Here is a 23,467-nt window from a genome sequence, read left to right as displayed (position 1 = left end):
ACTCCTGGTTACACAATTGTACTGCTGTAGCATTTACATTGGACTTCAGGGGAAATAGGGTGGGTCAGGACAACTTACAACAGCTCTAAATATGTTGGAATGTTTGGTGGTGGAAGGGGCAGCACTAGAGTCTGGGACACTAACTGAAATCTACCCTGTTGATATTTTTGTTTGAATTATGTCTGCTGAATTTCAATCTGGGATTCAACTTAGGAAATAGCGTGAAGCACTGCCCAAAAGTGTTTCTTCAGAGAAACCTGTGTGTATTGGACTGAGCAGAACAGCTATCCAGGGTCAAGAACAGAGGAGAAATCAATCATGATTGTTTGGTCATAATAGAAGGGACAGGAAGAGAAGGCTTTCTTTATTAAAAACTGAGTTTGGTGGTTTGAATATGCATGGACCATGGGAAGTGTCACTATTTGGAACTGTGGCCCCTTTGGAGGAAGTGTACTCTTGTAATTGGATGTGTGTCACTGTGCAGGCATGGCTTTGAGATAATGTATATGCTCAAGTTCTGACCAATGTCACACAATCTCTTCCTGACACCCTTCATATCAAGATACTCAGTTCCTCCTCCAACACCATTTCAGCTTGTACACTGTAATGCTTCTTGCCATAATGATAATGGAATGTACTTCTGAAACTCTGTGCTAGCTCCAATTAAATGTCCTTTTTAAAAGTTGTCTTGGTCATGGTGTCCCTTCACAGCAATGAAACCCTAACTGTAATATTTATTTTGTGGAACTAGAAAGAATAGTAGACAATTTTTACTCTCTTGGAGAACACTTGTTAAGTGCCCAGCATACACATACAGGTTCTCAATCATCTGTAACTGGTGATTCAGAGCATGTAAGGCCTTCTGCTCTCCATGGTTATGATGTTCTGAATATGCTTAGCCAAGGGAGTGGCTCTATTAAGAAGGGCGTCCTTCCACACATAACCCATAAAGGTCACTCCTCCAAATAGTGCCACTCCCTGGGCCAAGCACATACAAACCATCACAGAAGGATAATCTTTGTCCTTAGTTGTCTTCCAAACATAAACGTACTAGGCTTTTTAAGGCATATTTCCTAAGCCATAGATACACAAATAATCCTGGCAAAATTCAATGGGTCACAAAACAATAATAAACAAAAACATCGTTAATGAATCTAAGAAAATGACTTGTGGAGAGGAAGGGCTGGTATCAGAAATGAAAGGGAGACAGGAGGGTAGGGGTAACAGTAAAATAACTGACTTATTTTCATGAATTAAATTGTTCAAGAACAAATTTAATCAACAACACATGGACAAATAAAATTATACAAAAAAATAAGTGTGCCATCATTGGAGGAAGGGCGGCCTTATTAGAGGAAGTATCTCATTGTAGGTGGGGGCTTTAATAGCACCATGCTACCTGGAGGCATCTCCTAGAAGACTTCAGATAAAGATGTAGAACTCTCAGCTCCTTCTGTGCCATGCCTGCTTGGGGCTTGCCATGCTCCAGCCTTGATGATAATGGACTGAACTTCTGAATCTGTAAGCCATCCTCAATTAAATGTGGCCCTTTTAAGAGTTGCCTTAGTCACAGACTAAGCTCCAGCTGCATATATAGCATAGTTTGGCCTTGTTGGGCACCAATGTGATGAGAAAGCCCTTGGTCCTGCCAAGGCTGGACCACCCCCCAGCGTAGGGGAATGTCAGGGTGGGGAGGTGTGAAGGAATGGGTGGTGGGTTGGGGAACACCTTCATAGAAGAAGGGGAAGAGTGGATGAGATAGGGGGTTTATGGATGGGAAACCAGGAAAGGGATATCGTTTGAAATGTAAATAAATATAAATCCAATTTTTTAAAATTTTTCCTTAGACAGGGTGTCTGTTTACATCGTTAAAATCATAACTAAGACCATGCTCTCTGATACAAGTCCAGGGTATGGATAATGTTCTACTGTCCATAATTGGGCCTGGGAGCCCACAAATCCACATGGAATCGGCATAAAAACAGACTTGTTGATCAAGGGAATCAAACTGAAGACCCAGCTGTAAATCCACACGAGTATCAATAATTGATTTTTTATTAAAAAAAGAGCAATAAGCACCGAACAACAGACAACCCCTTTAATAAATGGTGCTGGTCAAACTAAATCGTTAGATGTAAAAAGTGCAAATATGTCCATAGCTATTATCCCGCACAATCTCAACTCCAAAAGGATCAAAGACCTCAAAATAAAACCAGGTACTGAAACAAGAAAAGAAAGTGGGGAATATCTTTGAACTCATTGGCACTGGATAAGACTTTCTGAACAGAACAGTAGTAGTTTTACCACTAAGGTCAACAATTACTAAGTAGGACCTAATAAGACTGAAAACTTCTGTAAGGCAAAAGACACTGTCATTTGTACATAGCAGGAGTGTACAAAATGGGAAACAATTTGACTAATTGCACATCTGACTATATCTGGTAGTGAGGATGTACTTTTTTTAAATCAAGAAACCTGATGATAGATCATTTCTTTGCTGGTGAAATGAGCCTATTCAAGTTAGAATAGAATATATTAAAGGCAGGTTTACTGGGGAGTTGCTCTCAGGCTGGAAATTTCACTGGCCACAAGGCAGGAGGCCAGGGAAATAGCCATAGAAGAGGGGAGTAGAGAGAGAGAGAGAAAGGGTACATACTCTAAAAGAAGTCAGGAGAGAGAGAGAGAGAGAGAGAGACAGAGAGAGAGACAGAGACAGAGACAGACAGAGACAGAGACAGAGAGAAAGAGAGACAGAGAGAGAGAGAGAACGATAAATGTGTGTGTTATAAAGGAAATAGCATCTGTGGGAAGGGCAACCTAAAACTGGGCTGGAAAGTTCAAGGTTGGGGACAGAGTATGCCAGATAGGAAGTGAGGGACGCTCAAAGAACCTGGAGGCATGGTTTCTTTTGACATCTAAAACATGCATCTTAGTCCCTTCACCTAGAGTCTGAAACCAAACCCTTGATATTTATACATATCTCCAAGTAACTCAACTAAAAATGAGTATAGGTATAAATAGAGAATTCAGAAATTTAAAATGGCTGAGATTCACTTAAAGAAGTGGAAGTGCAAATCAAAACTACTTTGAGTTTTCATCTTATATCTGTCAGAAAGGCCAAGGTCAGTAAGATAAAGGACAAGCCATTCTGGCAAGAATGTGTACCCAGGAGAACAGTCCTCCATTGCTAGTAGGAATGCAAACTTTTACAGCCACTATGTAATTCTTATGGTGAATTCTCAGAAAGGTAGGAATCAATTTACCTGAAGATCCACCAACACCAGTGTTGGTCATATGCCCAAAGGATGCTTCATTCTACCACAGAGACACATGGTCAAACATATTTATTGCTCCTCTACTCATAATAGCCAAAAATTGGCAAACGAACTTAACATCCATCAACAGCCAAATGTATATTTTTTAACATGTGGTGTATTTACACAATGGAGTATTACTCAGGTGTTTTTAAACAGAACTGAAAGGCTGTGCTATCATGAGTTGCAGAAGGCCCATATGTAAAAATCCCTGGACTAACATATCACATTGCTAATGGCTACTCTTTGAGCCTGGCAACAATCTGTCTTCTAATCTAGTTCCCAAGGCATGTTACCACCATGCCAGACAAACATATTGCAATTCCGTGGCAGCCCAGTGTCTCCAGCAACCACATAATCTCTTCAATTTAATTAAATCACCACATGACAGAACACACAACACAACAACCTCTGATCCAGTTGATAATATGTAATTGCCCACCTAGACATACAAAGCGCTGTACACAAGCATCCCTTAAGCATATTCATAAAAACTTGTGAATATACAGAGAAAAACCTTATCATCCTCCTCCGGGATCTCTCGGCTGCTTCTCCCTTGGTTCCAATCTCTTCTTCCTTGGTTCCAATCTCTTCATCCTCTCTAAAACTTTCGTCCTGCCCATCCTCTTGTCATCTCGTCCAAAGACAGGCCTCGCTCTATTTTGTACCTGCTTTTACCTACATAATGACTTCATCCTATATGAATGGACTGAATCTCTGATCCTGTAGGCAAGTGCTAATTCAGTGTTTCCAGATAAGGAGTTGTGGTCATGGTGTCTCTTCACAGCAAAACAATACTGACTGAAGTGGTAATCACAAATCAGACAGTATATAAACCAGTGGCCTGGAATAAAACCAAAAAGAACTGGTCTTAAAGACAAGGTAACGGTAAAATAACTCCTAATAATCCTTTGTTATCTCCTTAATCAAAAACATATTCAGTCATCATCAGAGAAGCAGGTTTTGAACAAATATAGAGATCAAAAGACAGACATTATGCAGAATGAGAGATAGAGACTGAGACAGAGACACACGGAGAGAGAAAACAGAGATCTTAAAACACACAGCTCTTACTGAGATGCTTCCATTGAATCCATGCCCTCAGAGTTCAGAAAGCCCCAAGGAAGATAACAAGAATGAGTGAGTGAGACAGAGGAGATGGAAGATATCAGGAAAACAAAACCCTTTGAGTCCCCTTTAACTAACAGACTGAGGCAGCCGTCTCAGTGCCTTCAGAGATGTCTGTATATATCTTAGCTTGTACTACAGATCTTTTATGGGTCTTCTGAGTGTGTGAACATGTGAGACTCTAAATCTTGTGCCTTTCCTTGGGTCTTTTATATTTTTCTGTTGGTTGATCTTGTCCAATTGGATATGATGGTTTTCGTTTTATATTACTATATTTTATTTCAAATTTTGGTTGTTATCTTGTAGAAAGCTGTCCTTTCGTAATGAGAGACAGAGAGTTAGATGATCTATATGGGAGAGGAAATGGGAAAGAATGAGAAGTATTGAGGGAACCACTACTCACTCAGATGATAGAGTATTAATATAGAATCTATTTTTAATTGCACAAGGGGCAGAAGGAGGAGATGCATGGGAGGAGAAAATACAGTCGTTGTCCAGAACTTTCAGAATGAGATAAGAAGTGTGACTAAGTAGAGCCCCTCAGGTTTTGTTTTAGTGTAATGTCATTAGGAACATTAAATTCAGTGGTAACTATGTAACAGGACACAACACAAGAAAAAGAGAGTAAAATATAGTACAGAAGCTTGATCTTTGATATACTTCACTGTTTCTCCAATTGTGATGAAAACTTTATCCTTCTCGTTTTGGTTTTCATTGTCTCAATCGTATTTTAGAAAACTGGTTCACCTCATGTGTATAGTGTTGTTCCTGCGTGTGTACCTGTACACTACTTGCAGGTGTGTTGCCCACAGAAGCCAGAAGAAGGCATTAGATCCCATGAGACTGGCATCCAGATGGTTATGAGTTGGCCTTTGCTATTAGGGATGAAACCTGGGTTCTACTGAATGGCAGGCAGCCAGTTCTCCTAAATACTCAGTCATATCTTCACACCCTGCCGTACTTGGTTCTGATTACATACCTGGGGTTGTTCTCAGCATGAGGTCATGTGACAAGTGAATTCTTTTATTTTTCCATCTTCATTAACTTGAGTATTTCTTCTTTACATTTCGATTGTTCTTCCCCTTCACTGCTTCCGGGGAAACATCCCCCTCCCCCTCCCCTCTATATGGGTGTTCCCCTCCTCATCCTCTCCCCATTACCACCCTCCCCCCAACAATCACGTTCACTGGGGGTTCAGTCTTGGCAGGAACAAGGGCTTCCCCTTCCACTGGTGTACTTACTAGGCTATTCATGGCTACCTATGAGGTTGGAGCCCAGGGTCAGTCCATCTATAGTCTTTGGGTAGTGGCTTAGTCCCTGGAAGCTCTGGTTGGTTGGCATTGTTGTTCATATGGGGTCTCGAGCCCCTTCAAACTCTTCCAGATCTTTCTCTGATTTCTTCAACGGGTGTCCCATTCTCAGTACAGTGGTTTGCTGCTGGCATTCGCCTATGTATTTGCTATATTCTGGCTGTGTCTCTCAGAAGACATCTACATCCAGTCCCTGTCAGCCTGCACTTCTTTGCTTCATCCATCTTATCTAATTGGGTGGCTGTATATGTATGGGCCACATGTGGAGCATGCTCTGAATCTGTGTTCCTTCTGCCTCTGTTCTAAACTTTGCCTCCCTATTACCTCTCAAGGGTATTCTTCTTCCCCTTTTAAAGAAGAAGTGAAACATTCACATTTTGCTCATCCTTCTTGAGTTTCATGTGTTCTGTGTATCTAGGGTAATTCAAGCATTTGGGCTAATAGCCACTTACCAATGAGTGCATACCATATGTGTTATTCTGTGATTGGGTTACCTCACTCAGGATGATATTTTTCAGTTCCATCCATTTGCCTATGAATTTCATAAAGTCATTGTTTTTGATAGCTGAGTAATAGTCCATTCTGTAGATGTACCACATATTCTGTATTCATTCCTCTGTTGAAGGCAATCTTGGTTCTTTCCAGCTTCTGGTTATTATAAATAAGGCTGCTATGAACATAGTGGGGCACGTGTCTTTGTTATATGTTGGGGCATCTTTTGGGTATACGTGCAAGAGAAGAATAGCTGGGTCCTCAGGAAGTGGAATGTCCAATTTACTGAGGAACCTCCAGACTGATTTCCAGAATGGTTGTACCAGTCTGGAATCCCATCAACAATGGAGGAGTGTTCCTCTTTCTCCATATTCTCTCCAGCATTTGCTGTCACCTGAGTTTTTGATCTTAGCCATTCTCACTGGTGTGAGGTGAAATCTCAGGGTTTTTTTGATTTCCATTTCCCTTATGACTAAAGATGTTGAACATTTCTTTAGGTGTTTCTCAGCCATTTGGCATTCCTCAGCTCTGAATTCTTTCTTTTCATCTGAACCCCATTTTTAGTAGGGTTATTTGATTGCCTGCGGTCTAACTTCTTGAGTTCTTTTTATATTTTGGATATAAGCCCTCTATCAGTTGTAGAATTGCTCGAGCTTACCTCTGATCTCTTCACCTATTGTGGTCTAGGGTAGCATGATTTTGGGCCAATGCACCAAAATGTTGTAAGACCCTATAGTGGCCTTACCCCAGGAGTGCCACCCACAGAGCACAGATTGACTAAGTGACAAGTGCAATAGCCTAAGGGTATAAGGTTTTAATCCACATGTGTTGGGTTGTAGGGAGAGGCAACCCGAACCCAAAAAGCACACAACTTTTATTCATTACAGAGGACAGACTTCAGCAACAGTGTTAGCTGGCTTATTCTCATTGGTGGTACACAGGACAAAAGATCTTGTCAGGTATTGTCTATCCTGCTCAAGGGGCAGTTCTTGCCTCAGTTAGATATTTTCCTCATCCAGTGCTATGATTGGCCTTGGTGAATCACTGGGAAAGGGTTAAGTTGGCATATCCCTTGTGGTGGAGTTGAACTGGGTGGTCTGGCAGGGTCAACATGGCATCTTTGGTCGTTCTCAGAACTTACCACAAGGAGGGGTAAGGAGTCTTTCTGAGAACATTTGTTTTTGTTTTGTCCTAATTAGCTTGGCCTTGGTCTGTGAGGCCTGGTCATTCTTGACTCAATACTTTGATCACCGAAACTACATCATATCACTTGGCATCCTGACATCAGATGTATCTCTCAGAAAGGTCATAAGTTTGTTATAGGCATCCTGACCACCAGATATATTTCTCAAAACCTTGTTTATACAGCTTTGTTTCTCATATCGATGAAACTATGATACTTTATTTCATCAGCATCAATTCTCTTCTTCTCCTCTTAAATATAAAGCCAGAGACACATGGCTAAATCTGCTCAGTTCTGCTTGCAGGAACTGGAACATGGACCCCTTACTCTATTATACTATCACTAGCCTCCACTTTTCTAACTCCTTCACTGTCTAAACTTGGCTGTCCTGGATATTGCTCTGTAGATTGACCATGAATTTAGACATCTATATGCCAGTCTCCTGGGATTAAAAGTGTGTACCACCACACCTGTATTTAAGCTTGGCCTCACCTAGAACTTGCTCTGCTCTAGTCTGGCCTTGAAATCAGAGTTCTGCTTGTCTTTGCCTACTAGGATTAAAGGTTTGTAGTAGGTTGCCTGGAGCTAACTTAGTTGAGTGGGATCTTGCTCCAAGGTCATTACTTCCTTAATTACACTTAATATCCTTGAACACAGGATTCAACTCCATTTTACTTCCTGGTATCCCTTTAATACTCGAATCACATAATTTGTTTCCTCCTTTTTAAACTTCCTTTTCTCATTAAAATGCTCTTCGTAACAGTGAATTTTAGTAACCGTACAAGAGAAGTTACACTAGGCTGTTTTGAGTCTTTCTTTTGCAAGGAAATTAATCTAAATCTCTTCACCTTAACCTCAGGCAGACATTTCAGATACGGGCAAAAAGTGGCCACATTCTTCACCAAAATACCACACAAGCAGCCTTTATAGCAGATACAGAAATTCTCTAAAACCTCTGGGGCCAGGCCTGCACAATTCAAATTACTCTCAGAAACAAAATCTTCCCCATTTCTACTAAGATGTTCGATTAAGCGCCATTTAAAACATTATATGGCTTTCCAAATCCAAAGTCGCCACATCTATATTCCCCCTAACAAAATCTTGGTCAGCCCTATCACAATACCCAGCTCCTGGTACCAACATCTATCCTAGTTAGGGTCATATTGCTGTAAACAGACACCATGACCAATGTAAGCTTTATAAATGACAACAATTATTTGGAGCTGGCTAACAGTTTCCAAGGTTCAGTCCATTATCATCAATGAGGGAGCATGGCAGCATCACAATATCCAGGCAGGCATGGTGCAGGAGGAGCTGAGTTCTACATCTTTACCCAAAGGAAGCCAGGAACACACTCAGCATCCTCAAGTAACTAGTAGGAGGTCATCCAATCCCAACCCCACGATGACACACTTCCTCCAACAAGGCCATGCCTTCCAATAGTGAGAGTCCCTGGGCAAAGCATATGCAAATCATCACAAATGGAAATATTTTATCCAGCACTTTCACACCCTCTGGGTCAAAATGGAACTGTGCTCCTTTTTGGTGAAGAAATGTTTTCCATCTGGGAGTATGGACATTCAGAAATAACCATGAATGAATCCGATTTATTACAAAATCAATCTTTCTTTGGCTAGACCTGGATACGTCGTGGTGGCTATTGCCCCTGTACCCATATTTTTTTTACTTAAAATTAGTCCCAGTGCTTGTTAAAAGACAGAATTTTGTGCCCTATGCCCACCAAAAACTATCTGGCTTTCCCCTCCTTCTTTAAGTTTACCCAGGGCATGGAATGGAGCTGAGCCACAAGGCTATCAGTAATATCGCTCTTCTTATATAAAGTTATAGAACGTTGCTTACCAGCAAAACAATCCAGGCACTGAAGTTCCTGACAGATATCAGGGTCTGTTTGTTGAAAAAAAAAGCCAAGCTTCCCACTGACAATTTTCTCTCATTTCTGGGTCTGAGAGAATGTAAATCTTATGGGTCAAACAATTCTTTTTAAATATTCTGTAGAGCTCTCATTATTTCACCTGGTTACCATAGGCAAATTTATAGGCCAACTTGATTGAAGCTTCCCTGAGGCTCATCCAACAGAATCTGGTAGTAGACACTTATATTCTCCCTACCTTCAACAGCCTTAAAATCCCAGTTGGGTATGGTCAAAGTTAAGGCTGTATCAATATTTGCCTGGACTTGTGTGGGCAGACCATTTACCTCTGGAACCAATTTCCAAGCTTCTCCAACAATTCTCTCACTTTCTTCAGTTGTGAAAAGAACATGGAACTGTTGTTGACAGTCATCCAAGGTGGGTTTATGAGTCAACATGATTGAATCTAAAAGACCTAGGGGATCTGAGGGTCTTTTTGAAAATGGAGGGAGGAGGACTATAACTTCCAATTATAAAGGTTATTACTGGTCAATGGTACATAGGACACAAACTGTCTCCCCTGTACATCTGGGTGTTCAGATGACTAGAGGAGTAAGGTCATAGTAGAGTCAATCCCTCTGGGCAGTATGGCATGAATGTGTGTTGAACTCATATTAGGTAAGGACACTAATACTCATCAAATTAAAAATGCCTAAGCTGCCATTTAAATTCTCACTATGTGTGCACCAAATCAAAGGCATCAAAGTATAGCAGCAGCCATTAAAAACTCCCCATTAAAAAATGCCCAGGACCATAATTTTCACCTGCTAAACTAAGAGGTGTTATGGCATATATTCCTCAAATCATTTCACAAAATAAAAAAAGAAGGAATATTTCCCACTCTATTTTATGATAGACTACAGTTACACTGATATGTAAAACACGAATCAATTTAACTTATGGACTCATGCAAACATAATCATTAAATAATTGCAAGAACACATTAAAAATATCATTAACAAAACCAAAGTAGGCTTTATCTCAAGGTGAGTAAGGGTGGTTCAATATACAAAAATCAATAAAATTCAATTGACCACATAAACTAACGGAAAGAAAAAAGCAAAACAAAAGGAAACAAAGAAAAAGCAAACATGATCATTAAACTGGATCAGGAGATGGACTTTAGGAAGTGATCCCTTAATGATAAAACTTCTCCAGAGATTGGCACAGAGATTATATGGCTAAATATAATAATGGTAATATAGAAGAATCCCGTATCAAGATCAACTTAAATGGGGAGAAACTCAAATCCAGTATACAAAAGCAAAGGTAAGTCAAGGTTTCTCATTCTCTTAAGTAGACTCAATACAAGAATTGAAGTCTTAATTAGAACAATAAGGCAACTGGCAATTAAGAGGACAAATACAGTAAAGTTGAAAGAATTTTTATTTGCAGATAGATAATACACATGAATTAGGTGGAAAACTTTACATGTCAGTTAATGCATACAAGTTAGGTCACCTATACTGTTCAGTCCAATGCAAACAGGTTTCTCCAAAGAAAGTCAGTTAGGCTCTGCTTCAGGCCAGTTGAATGCCAGTTCCAAGACATCAGACAAGAATAAGACAACATCAACAGGATAGATGCCAGGTAGAATGTCCAAGACCCTAGTGCTGCCCTTTCCTCACACACCATTTTGAAATATTACAGCTGTATGAAATCCATAGCCACCATGCTACCTTGACCCAGATTCACTGTAAATGTTCCAGCAAAACTGTAATCTAAACAGAAGTCATTGTTAAAAACACTAGTTGTAGCTGTTAGAAACCAGGTGTCGGTCATATCTGTCAAGCTCCTAAAATATCTTTCAGTGTTTGAGTGAAGGCTCCGAGGAAAAACACTGTATAGAAGCCAGGGAGAGAAATGCTTCCTCCACCAAGTGGGGATGTGACTCCACCATTGACTTCCACTCCAAGGTCTTAGAGACTTCAGAAGCATGAAGTATAATGAAATCCATGACCCTAGTCTTCAGGTGCTCTGTGCTGTGGAGGTCAGCCAGGATCAGAGTTGGTACAGCATTCTTCACACTGAGGTTCCTGCACAGGGAATCCTCACACATGACCTTAAAGTCCTGCAGGTCATACATGTCAGCAGCTGCCAACAAATCAGTGGCCATTGAGTGGCTGTGGAGGTGTGGTGCCTTCCCTGTGTAAATGAAGTCCATCATTTCCTTAAAGACTTGCAGGTGAATGTCATGGATCTCCACGCGGTTTGTTAGGCTCTCCAGCATTTCATGTTCAAACATGGCTCTGAAAACTGGAGAGCGAGCTGCTAGAATGGCCTTGTGAGCTCTGAATTCCTGGCCAGCTAACACCAGGCTGCAGTCTGTGAAGAGGGAATATTCCCACAGCTCTCCTATGTCATCAGCAAGCTTCTGCGTTGGATCCTTGTTTGCAGGTGTCATGTTATGTCCAGGTGTGCTAAAGGAGGGTCCTACTATGAACACCTTACAACACAGGATGAGCTGGTCTTCAGGGAGAAGCCAATGCCTAAGGGAGAGGAGGAAATCTCGAAGGATGAACTTCCTCAATCCCCATTGTTGTTTTGGACTAAAGCTTAAAATATTTGGGATCTCTTTAATTTGATGTTTCTCTCCTTGGGCATTTATGATCCAGAAGTGCACCTTTGCCAAAACTGGGCTCTTTGGACAACTGTGCAAACGCAGGGAAACAGACAGGTAATCTTTGCTTTCTTCATCAACACCATTTGGGAATATTCTCAAACACCATTTTACTTCTTCATTGGCCTCTAATGAGAACTCTGGGCTTGTAATATTTTCCCAAATTCCATCCATGCAAAATGAAAAGTTGCTAATGGTCCACTTGTAGCAGAATCTCTGAACACTGATATGTGTGTAGCCACAGATCTTGGCTTCCAGGTCCCCTGACATGTCTTCTGGAGGTAGTTTGGAGGTTAAAGTTGATCTGAAAGAAAGTAATAGAATTTACTCAGTCCTTGTAAGATACAATTATAGATACCATTTAGATTTTATTTTCATTTTCTGCTAAATTTCCCCTTTTATATACTTGGAAATGTCTATTTCTATGTAGGTTCTGTAGGTTTTCATATTTGTTCTACCAAAGATAAAACAGACCCTCTATGACTGTTAAATCTCTCTCTCTCTCTCTCTCTCTCTCTCTCTCTCTCTCTCTCTCTCTCTCTCTCCTTGTTTGTTTGTGTCTGTATGTCTCTGTCTTTCAGTGTTCGTGTCTCTCTCAGTCTCCACTACCCCCACCAAACCTACCTTGGTTCTATATATCTCTGTGGATGTTTATTGAATCTTAGGTCAATGTTAACTGGTTTTGACTATTGTATCCAACTTTGGAACTGTTTGGAAATGTGTAAACACTATCATTTCAACTGTGTTGTACTAATCAGGGTCCTCTACTAAACATAAGGGATAAATTTCTCTATATAAATAATAAGTGGTTTTATGAGAAAAATCTGTAGGCAGAAGTGAAACTAATATAAAGTCGTCTAATGTCAATACTTACTTATTCCACAAGTTGGAAGTCTCAGGTCCTCTTCAGAATTAAAAAGAATCCTGCAGAATTAGGTTCGGATGCCAGTGAAGAAATGAGCTTGCTAGTAAAATGAGAGCAAGCAGGCAGACTCACAGCTTCCTTCTTCTATGTATTTTTATAGGCCTGCAATAGAAGTGGGCCCAGTTAATGGTGTGTCTTCTAGACTCAGATTAAAGGTGTGTTTTTCTACCAAAAGAGTCTGTAGATGAGCTGGATCTATCTACTTCAACTTAAGCCAAAAACTATTAAAAGGCATCCCCTCCAGCTTTATAGGTTACTTAAGTCCACAGTAGTCAAAACAGGAAGACATTTGGTACTCCTTCACCACCAAAATGTTGTTTCATGACTGTGTGCATTGGGGTGGTGAGAGGTGGGGGTGCCTGAGGTAGAAAAGAAAATAAAGAAACTGCTATGAGTTTTGTCAGATAGACTCCTGTCTGTTATTTGGGGGAAGGGAGTGGTGAAGAACTCTGCAAGGATAAACTGGAATGGGGTAACATTTGGGATGTAAAAAACTAAATAAATAATGAAGGAAAAGAAACCAGTACAGAGAGAAAAGTAAGAGGGGAGGCAGTTTTTCCGGGAGAGTTTTTCAGAGACAGGTTGAAGAGAGAGAAATGGAGACACAGGGAAAGACAGAATGATTCAGAGAACAAGAAAGGAGCCAGAAGAGTATAATAGTTGGTGAAAGTTAGTATGAGGCAAAGAAGAGCAGCTCAGGAAAAACTGAAATAATTCAGATTGAATCAGGTACAATGGAGAAGAGTTTTAAACTACCCATCCAGACCTCAGAAAAAACTAAATAGGAGTGACTTATTCACCTATAAGTTTCAGAGGCTAAATTTTCTCTAGGCATAGAATAGACTAAGAGTCTGGAAGCTTTAAGCTCTAAGCCTAGGTCGACAGGTAGAGGGAGAAAGTCTCACAGATGACAATAAATACAGATAATAGTTGATATTTTTACTATAAAAACACTAGAAAGTCTTTAGCAGCTCTAAACCAGATGTGACAGCTGAGATGCCACGAGAACAGGTCAAACAGTCTGCTCTGCATTCAGCAATAGAGGATGAATGACCACAGGGAAAGGAAAGACCACTTATCCCTCAAAGAACACATGCCCATTTATCTCTTTGTGTTTTTCTCTCTTTTTTTTTGCTGATACACAGCCATTTCTGCCAATTTCAAGATATAACAAAGCTGTGACTTTCCTTCAGACAGAGGTGTAGCTTCAGCACCATCTTCATTAAGGGCAGTCCGCTGAGTGACTGCCATCTTTGTTGTGGGCAGGTAAAGTTTTCCTATGCTATTGTTTCAGCACCATCTTATCTAAGGCAGATCATATGACTGGTTGTAGCTTCAGTGCCATCTTAGTTAATGACAGACCCTTGGCCATCTACCGTATTTGCTATAGGCACTTACTTAAACAGTGCTTCCTTATATTAGAACAGCCTTAGAATCTCTAATTTCTTTTTTTTTTCCTATATCAGTTTTATTTAAAACACAAATAAGTATTTCTCTTTCGTTAATGGCAAATGGTTCAAATAATGTTGAACACAAATCATTGACTAATACAGGGCATTAAATATGAACAGACTTTTTTTTTTTAAAGCAAAAGAATAGAGGTTATATACAAAAGAGACCTACAATCTATAGGCCAATTCAAAAAAGGAAATGTGTTTATAAATGTGTGGTGAAACCAGAACCTTCCACCTCTGCTTTGGAGAAGGGCTATCATACAACATTCAGTCAGCTGAAGATGGATTGGTACAAGTGTCTATACAGAAACTTCAAGTCATTTGTGCATGTGCAGAATCATCCAGATCTTCCCGACTGAATTGGCAGTCCTGTGGCTTTCTTCCTTTTCCATATTCCCAACAAGGCTACATGAACTTCAACTCTTGGTGAGCCGCTTACAACAGCAGTTCCTTAGGAGCCAACATGACAGGTGATCCAGGACTTCCCTACGAGAAACAAACTGGCCACCCACACAAAGTATCACAATGAACGAGTCTTTCCTTTCCTTCTTCCAGTTCTGTACAGTGTCTCATTTCAAGACTATTATCCTCAACAGACTTGTTCCTTCACAAGTCTAAACCTCGAGGTGATTATGAAGACCAACATTAAGAAAAGAAAACTCAATCCGGAAATGAAGAAACTGGAGGTATCCAATACACCCCAGAGCATCTTGCCGTCCCTAAGCCAGTACAGCCCCGTGTACTGGTACAGTCTGTTGATCAACACTGGCAGCTTGAGGTTTTCCCCTCCTCCCATGGTTAAAGCACATCAAATAAATACTAGGCAAGAGGAGTTTCCTGGGAGAGTTAGAAATTAAAAAAATTACCAATTTTCTGTCTCTGATAATTCAATGCCAGTAAGATAAAGGTATTGAAGGAACAATTTTCATACTAAAAAAAGAATTTCTAGTCATGTCACCATCTCTTATAAAGAATCCAGGGAACCCCAGAAATAGAAACGTAGTTTCAGGGGACCCCTGAGGCACTTTAAAGCCTTTAAAAAATTACAGTAGTAATAAATTAGCTATTGCTCTTCAGAGGCCATAGAGCAGCTGACACAACAGAACCGGTCCAGAGTTATGTCCGCATCTCAGGTGCTCAAGCTGCCTGGCCCTCTTTAAAGCTTAGATGAATCTCCAAATACCTTTAAAAAGACATACGATTTTACACAGACTGAGTGGGTCTTTTGTTTAGTGGTAGCATGACATTTGGTCCACAATGGTTAGCAGCCGTCTTCATTTTAAACTCTGATAAAATTAAGACAATACATAAATAAATACAGCAGGGGAAGCTAGCCCACACTGACAAACACCTCAAGGACCACTGAGTTCTCGTGCACCGTTTCATTTGGAGCTCAGTCCCATGTGGAGAGAAGGGCATTACAGAACTTTCTTCTCAAGGATGCTGAACAATGGCATTGAATGGACAAAACGGTTATCAAGGGATGTAAAAGATCCGACCCCAGGGAGGACACACACAGGTACTTCAGAGGTATACTTTTGATTTAGGTAAAATTTGAGACTTAAGGAAATTATCACCTCAGGTAAATAGATAAAAGTAAGTCCAGTTTTGGGTGAAGGTTTTTTTTTTTTAAGTGTCCTCACTGTCCCCCTTCAGCTGTCAATCATCTCTGAGAGCTCAAGCAGAAGGTCGTCTTCATCTTTCCCAGGATCCAAGTCAATCTCAGCTTCTAATTTGCCCCCTGAAATTTCCCATATTAGTTTCTCAAAGTCATCTTCCACGGAGAGTGGAGGCTTTCCTGTGGAGGCCGAGCTCAGCCGGCGAGGTTTCTTTGCCATCTGGGATGAGGAAGGGCCAGAGCCTTCGGGGAGCAAGGGTTCTGAAGAAGCTTGGGCTGAAGACAGCGCAGAACTGTCTTTCGGTTTTTCTGTCTCAGACATGGTGACGGATTTATCCTCAGAGAGGAGTGGGCCAACAGCCACGGCTGCTTTCTTGGCGGGGCTTTCCTGCAGGACACTGCTGGAGCTGAGCGGCTTCACAGCTGCGATGACAGCAGAGTGCACCTCCACAGCCTTGCGCTTAGGAGCCAATTTGGGGGCTGAGACAACCTTGACCACAGATGGCTTCACATTTACTTTGGGCTTGGCTTTACCCCTTTTCTCCAGAGTCTGTGCCGCACACTTCACGTGCAGTATTGAGTCTCCAATCCCGGAGGTCTCCACCTCCCCTTTCTGGGATGACTCGGTGGGGAGCCGTTTTGCCAGGTGCCGAGTGACGCCCGATACAGCAGTGAGCACCGGCTTCCCCACCACTCGGGTATAGTAAGAAGCCTCATCTGTCCGCACAGATGCCAAGGCTGGCTTCTCCTTTTGTGACGCTCCTCTCTCCTGCTGTCTCTGTGTGTGTTTCTCTTTGACAATGTCACATCTGTTGACTGGAAGTTTTGTGGGATCACTTATGGTCTCATCTGAAGTCTCACTAACTCCCATCTTAGTCACACTGCTCTGAGAGGGAGCGCCACCATTGTCCTCAAGTTCAAGTTTTTTCTCTTCTCTTGTACCTGATCTCTTGGTGATGCGCAGCAGCCTCTTGGCCACTGGGGCAGCCTCCGCTTGAGGCCGGGAGCTGCCACTCCTCTCAGCGCTTTGCTGCACCCTCAGGGCCTTTTCCAGCTTAATTTCCTCTAGCATCTTAATATGCACCTCCTGCATAGGCCTGGCTCTGCCTGCAGGCTCCTCCTCAAGCTGTCCTTTGCTAACAGCAACAGTCGGCAGGCTCACAGTCTTTTTCACTTCAGAATCTTCTGTTAGCATGAGGCAACTTGTATCCTTTTTGGATTTCTGTCTTTCCATTTCCTGCTGCCGATGTTTCTTTTCAGCCAGGACCTCAGAGAAGGTTTTGATCCGCACTGAAGAACTTTTTGTTCCTGATGGAGAATCCTCAGCTCCTGAAGGTTCTTCTGTCTTTAGTTTAGTTTGCAATTCTCCACGTTTCTGATTGGCTCTTTCAAGAAGAATTTCTTCCAGTGTCTTAACATGGATCTCACCAGTTTTATTAACTCTCTCTTTCTTTGGTGCTTTATCAATGTTAGTTTCTGGTGCTTCCACTTTTTTTCCCAGTCTCTGTGCAAGACTTCGCTTTAATGGGGGATCATTGTCACCACCTCCTGGAAGTTTTCGTTTCCCCAGTCTCTCAGTAAGACTCAGTCTAATCAAGGGCTCTTCTTGTTTGCTTGACAGAGTTACGGTTCTCACCACAGTCCGAACATTCTCCTTCTCAGGGCCTGGATTGGGCTGAGGCTGATGTAAAACACTGGACATTCCCGAGGAGCCTTCACCTTGCTTCTTGGATTTTTCCTTCATTTTCTTTGATTTAATTTCCTCAAGCGTTTTTATTCCAAAATTCAAAGAGTCACCTGGCTTTAAGCTGGCTCCAGGTTTGCGGGTAGAGGCCACTCGTAGTCCATTATGGGCGTCCGTTGTTGGCTGCAGGGCAGGTGTTTTGCTCTCATCACCCTCCTCAGAAAACTGATCGTCGTCATCTTCATCATCATCGGCAGCATTGATCACGACAGGCGGGTGTGTGGGGCTGGGAACGTTTTCCGAACTCTCCACTTTCATCACGCTCCGCAGCTGAGGGCAGGGGTTGGACTGAACAGACAATTTGTTCTGTTGAACCATGAGCTGGCTCGTCTTTACTTCCTCTTCTTGTGACTCAGGCACAGTGGGTAACACAGTTTTGCTTGGAGGTAGGAACAGTCCATCGACATAACGACTTCTGTTGTGATGGAAAGCGCAATTTAATTTTTGACATCCCATTGGCTGGTTTTCCCAATAACAAGGAATTTCACTTCGTTTTTTGTCAATTTCCATGTGGCGAAATCTGCACACCTGTCGAAAACAACGACCTTCCTGCCATAGTGTGCAAACAGTTTCATTTCCTAGTGCAGCTTCACAGTGACGGAATGGGCAGCTGTCACCTTTGGTGCATGTAGAATAGAAATAAAAATAGCAGTCTTCTCCCTGATTAGGCATACTGGGTAAATTCTCAGGCCAAAAGTGGCTTCCTGGAATAATAAGCCACTGCTTCCTCGAGGTGAAGACCAGCTCCAAGTACTCTTGAAGTGGACTTATTCTTCCAATGACAACTCAACCACAGAAATCGTCTTTAAAACGTAAATCACGTTCAGTGTTTCAGTCCGTTATCATTCAGGCAGACACGGTGCAGGAGGGGCTGAGAGTGCTATATCCTCACCTGAACACTGCTAGCAGAAGACTGAGAATCTCTAATTTCTATCCTGACTTGGTAAATCTTTATTTAATATTAATTTAAAGATTTACAGCAGTAAAAACTTAAGATCACAGCATTAATGATTCCATAACTCGTATGCTTAATAGATATTCACTATCAATCTTTTCAGAAATCTGCTAAATGTAACCTTACATGTTTAAAGTTATTAGGACAGAGAATCCCATGGATAGCAGTTACAGCTGCCCCACCCGCACCCACCAAGGTCTCTGAGAAGAAATAGGCATCCTCACAAGACTGCCTAGATTGTGGTATGAGAACCACTGAGAAACAGTGCTCAGTTGCCTTGCTGCTGCCAGATATCAGCCTACACTGCTGTCAAACTGAGGATACAAGAGTGTTAAATGTCTCATATTGCCTAGGACAAGATGAGTCATTTTTTCCAAAGTTCCTACTCCACAGGAAAAATCTTCTCCTCTACTGGGCCTAATGACTGCACTATCTCTGGCTGAGTTGTGATGGACCACAGGGACCTGGGAAAACTGTCTAGATAGTAGACTATTGACTAACCTCTGACATTTTAATTAATGACATCTAGATTAAAATTCATGTTTTTCAACTTTCTGACTGCATTTGTAGCTAAGATAACTACAACTAGAAAACATATGTCTACATCCTTAGCCAAGGTAATCTACCACCTTATTACCTCAGTAGTCATTCATTAACTAGTTAAGACTACCAGATTTCAGAAAGGCTTGCATGAGTCACAGGCTTCAGGACAACGGATACGCATATTCAGATATACTCATGCTAAACTATATGATCAATTATCTTCAAAATGTTGTCAAATATTCAAGGTCCTTTAATTTTCTTTTCAATACATACCTAAAAATATTTCCCATTATACTAAATTTATATACATTCAGTCTCCCAGACAGAAGTAAAAGCCCTTCTTGCTTCTTTCTGTTCCTGGAAAGGTTTTGTCATCCCTAAGTTCATCTTAAAGACTACTCACTCTGTTAACGAATCTATCTATCTCTTCTGTAATCATATAAGCTCCAAGAAACACAATAAGACCTACATCCCACAAACCAATTAGACTGCATCTGCATAAGTAACCTGTCAATCAGAGCCTAATTCCCACTTGTAACCTATTCCAGAGGGTGAGATTCCTCTCCTGTTCCCTGGGATTGGAATGTTCCTCATCCAAACCAACAAGAACTAAGGGTTTCAAATGTACAGCTAAGAAAAATTCTTTTCTCCCAAATACACTTAACTTTAGTCTATACTATATATAATCTACTACGATTACTATTAAATCCACCTCCACACCCCAGCCTCGCACACATAATGTTTCAAAATCATGTCAGGTTCAAGAATTTACTCATAATCAATATTCATGACAGTTCTAGAGGAGCAAGCTACATGCTCCAATCTACTTTCACAGATAGAGACTCTTCAAATGGACCTGCTCATAGTACCTACAAATGGTTCCACAGACCCTTGATAGCAAGGAAACAGTCAACTTTCCTAAGACTGGATCAACAACATCCACATTTTCTTTGTTTTCCCAGAGACATGTCATTCCAAAGTCTGCAAGAAGTAGTTAAAGATCATGATGAACCTATTCCTGTTCCACCATAGTTTCTATCAAATTATTCCTCTAACTTTAAATTAATTCATAATGATGGAATTTTAGCATTCCTCCTAGGCTCCACCTAACAATAACCTGGCAAAAGACAGATACACATGACTCACTATAAAAAGGCTGCTAGCCCCCTTCCTACTCTCTCATTCTCCTACTCCTAATCTCCCTGATTCTTTAACCCCTATCTCTATCTCTTTCCCCCTTTCCCCATTCTCCCTCTTTCTCCACGTGTTCCTGGCCAGCATTTCTGTTTCTTTTTCTCTCTCTTTTTGTCTTCCTCCCTCTCTGACTCACACAGTCTCCTCATATGTATGTATATAATAGTATTTGTATATCCAACTACCTACTGATCTATCATCTATCTGTACTATCTATATTAAAAATAAACTACATCTAAACCATATAATAAACTATATTCTATACAATGGCTGGTAACCCTGGGGGAAAGGATACTTCAGGATGGGCCTGAAAGTGCAACCCTCCAACCCACATAATACCTAGTCCTAACAAATCTATCCTGGCTCAATTTTCATAAAACAAAACAGATGTAATGTCGACCTATCAATGGGTTTCAAAAATGTTCTACATTCTGATTTCAAACTTGTTATGTTAGTCAGAGGCCTCTAGAGGATGAACAGAATGTTTGTCTGTATGAGTAGAAACTGGATATATGAGAAAAATTTAAGGGTGAGGTCCAGCTACCCAACAATGGCTAAAGCCAGTACTTACCTAGTCAACAAGGTTTGAAGTATCAGGTCTTCTTCTTCAATATATAATAGAATTCTGAAGAAGTGGGCTCTAAGAGGAAATGGGCTGCTAGTAAGATGAAAGCACTCAGGCAAAGACAGAAGGCTTCCTTCTTCCAAGTGCTTATATAGGCTTCCAGCAGAAGGTGTGGCCCAGTCCTGTAGTCCCAAAATCTGGATTAAAGGTGGGTAAGTTTCTGACTCAGCTTTCAGATTAAAGGCGTGTTTTTCTAGCGAGTCTCTATTTGAACCAGCTATATGTATTTCAACTTATGAAAAAATTAAAAGTTATGTATGCAAACTAATTTTTGACTTGAATTAATTCCAGAGTTAGTCCAGATTGGAATATGAGTAGCCATAACCAGTGTACTTCGGGAACTGTGGTCAATCTTCCATAAATGAATGGAATTTTCTGCAGAGCTACTATGTACACTTGTGCTAGACTTACAATAATTCCTTCCACAAACATCATCAGAGATGGGATCTGAACTTGTTACAAGTCTGAGTGTTCACAAAATGGAGAGCAGGTGGTAGAACTCTTATATGGTGGGCATAGCAGAGCCCCAAACCTCTGATAGTGGCTTTCTTCTATCATGTAGTCCAATAAGACCCACAGACCTTGTGGTGACTCCTCCAAATTTGTTTGAGGGGGTTGTAATATCCTCTGAAGAATTCCTACTTAAAAATCCTTTCCAAGATTTACTTAAAGGTGTGGTTTAGGAATATCCTAATTGCTTTTCAATTCAATCACTTTAACTATCAGGATTCACCTCATTAGTACTTCATAGTCTACATCCTCTACAGGTGAGTTCTGAGGTGGACAGAGCAGGAGAGAGGAGAGAGGAGAGAGGAGAGAGGAGAGAGGAGAGAGGAGAGAGAGAGAGAGAGAGAGAGAGAGAGAGAGAGAGAGAGAGAGAGAGAATGAATGAGGTAGAGAGAAACAAAGATGCACAGAGAGATAAAGACACAGTGACACTACACAGACAATGAGTTGTGGGTGGCACACGTCCATACTCCTAGAAAGAGAAGAATCTGGTGATGTCTTTCACAGTCTGTAGAAACTGGTACCTAAACTGAATAGGCTTTATCCATACTTACCTCTAGAGGTTTCAGTCCAGGCAGCAGTCAAATACTTTCCTGTAAAAGTCACTTTTATTTACACATATTAATTGTCATCTTTGAGGCTTTTTGCCTTGGTCTGCTGACATAGGACTAGTCCTGGAAGGTTCTAGCCTCTGTCCAATCAAACTAGGCTTAGAATGTTCTCAGCTTCTGATATTTATGGCTAAATAAGCTCACCACTTTCTAGTGATTTTTGATCTCTGGCTGCCTGATTTCATTTGTTCTGGTTTCAAACTTCCCTCCACTGTAACTGATTCATTTTGGCTTTTCTCAGCTTCCTGTGAATTGCTCATTTGGTCTCATACTAACTTTGGAAATCAGTTCTAATCTTCTGTCTCCACCTCACTCTCTGATTTGTTCTGTCTTTACCTGTGTCTCTCTTGTACTCTCTTCAACCTCTCTCTGTACCATTGTCCCATTAAAACTGGACTCTATCCTTTACTCATAGCACTGACTTCTTGAATAGCTTCCCTTCCTATATCTTCTTGTCAAAGTTGGGCACATCCTTTTCTGTCTAATACCTCTCTGATTTTTCACTTTCCATTCACGCTGGTGCTTCTTTCTACAAACTAACTCTACCTTCAGTGTTTGGAACTAATGGTGGATACTAAGTGTTTATCTGTATTACAATCAGAGGGATGAAAGTTGTCTCCCAAAGCTGAGCCACTTCACAACTAAAAATTTTATTTATATCAATGGAGTTTTGATTTCTTTGTGTAGGCATTTTGGGGTTGAGGATTTACTGTTATAAATCTGGCTAATAAATTACAAGCTGGGGAAGATTTGATTTTATGGGGTCACAGGTACTTGTACAGACTGGCAGCCGGCTTTCTGGTGGCTAGTCAAAGCTTTTGTTTGTTTGTTTGCTTTTTGTTTTTTTTTTTAAGGAATTAAGACAATTATGATCAAGTATGCTGTAACAGTTTCCTTTTTGTGGTAGAGGTGTCAGGCTCCTTGTAAGTGTTTTAGGAAAAAATGGATCTAACAAAATCTTCCCAATCTGGAACTCAGGTTGAACACACTCTGGAATCCCTTGTTCACTGCCCTCTCTTCCTTGCTCTGAAGGGGTTAGACCCTAGCATCACAAAGTGAAGTTTCTAGAATTACTGTGGAGCCTCCAGGAATCTTGTTTGAGAGTCTCCTGAGAAGTCTTGAACATGAATCATTTCCTATGGTATTTTCATATTTATTGATTTTTTTCTCTTATATATTACACCTTAGCAAGAGTTTCTCCTCCCTCATTTCCTCCATATACCACCCCAACCCCAATATTCCCTCTTTCACATCAACTCCTTTGGTTCCTTCCAAAAGAGAGCAGGCCTCCCACGGATGTCAACCAAACAGGAC

General features: G+C 41.0%; 2 protein-coding genes across 2 annotated transcripts; both read right to left on the bottom strand.

Moving 5' to 3' along the window:
* Positions 1 to 10,973: 10,973 nt before the first annotated feature.
* Positions 10,974 to 13,004, bottom strand: LOC120101040 (TD and POZ domain-containing protein 2-like). The gene is made up of 2 exons (XM_087641804.1): positions 12,852 to 13,004; positions 10,974 to 12,281 (listed from the first exon to the last, which is right to left on the bottom strand). The coding sequence occupies exon 2, from the start codon at positions 12,245 to 12,247 to the stop codon at positions 11,165 to 11,167; it is 1,083 nt and encodes a 360-aa protein (XP_087497930.1). The 5' UTR covers positions 12,248 to 12,281; positions 12,852 to 13,004; the 3' UTR covers positions 10,974 to 11,164.
* Positions 13,005 to 14,344: 1,340 nt separating this feature from the next.
* Positions 14,345 to 18,532, bottom strand: LOC134485936 (zinc finger CCCH domain-containing protein 11A-like). The gene has a single exon (XM_087641801.1). The coding sequence runs from the start codon at positions 18,388 to 18,390 to the stop codon at positions 16,009 to 16,011; it is 2,382 nt and encodes a 793-aa protein (XP_087497927.1). The 5' UTR covers positions 18,391 to 18,532; the 3' UTR covers positions 14,345 to 16,008.
* Between the last annotated feature and the right edge of the window lie 4,935 nt (positions 18,533 to 23,467).

This window comes from Rattus norvegicus, chromosome 2, assembly GCF_021556685.1.
Source record: "Rattus norvegicus strain SHRSP/BbbUtx chromosome 2, alternate assembly SHRSP_T2T, whole genome shotgun sequence".
NCBI lineage: Eukaryota > Metazoa > Chordata > Mammalia > Rodentia > Muridae > Rattus > Rattus norvegicus.
This window is presented reverse-complemented; position numbering and strand designations above follow the sequence as displayed.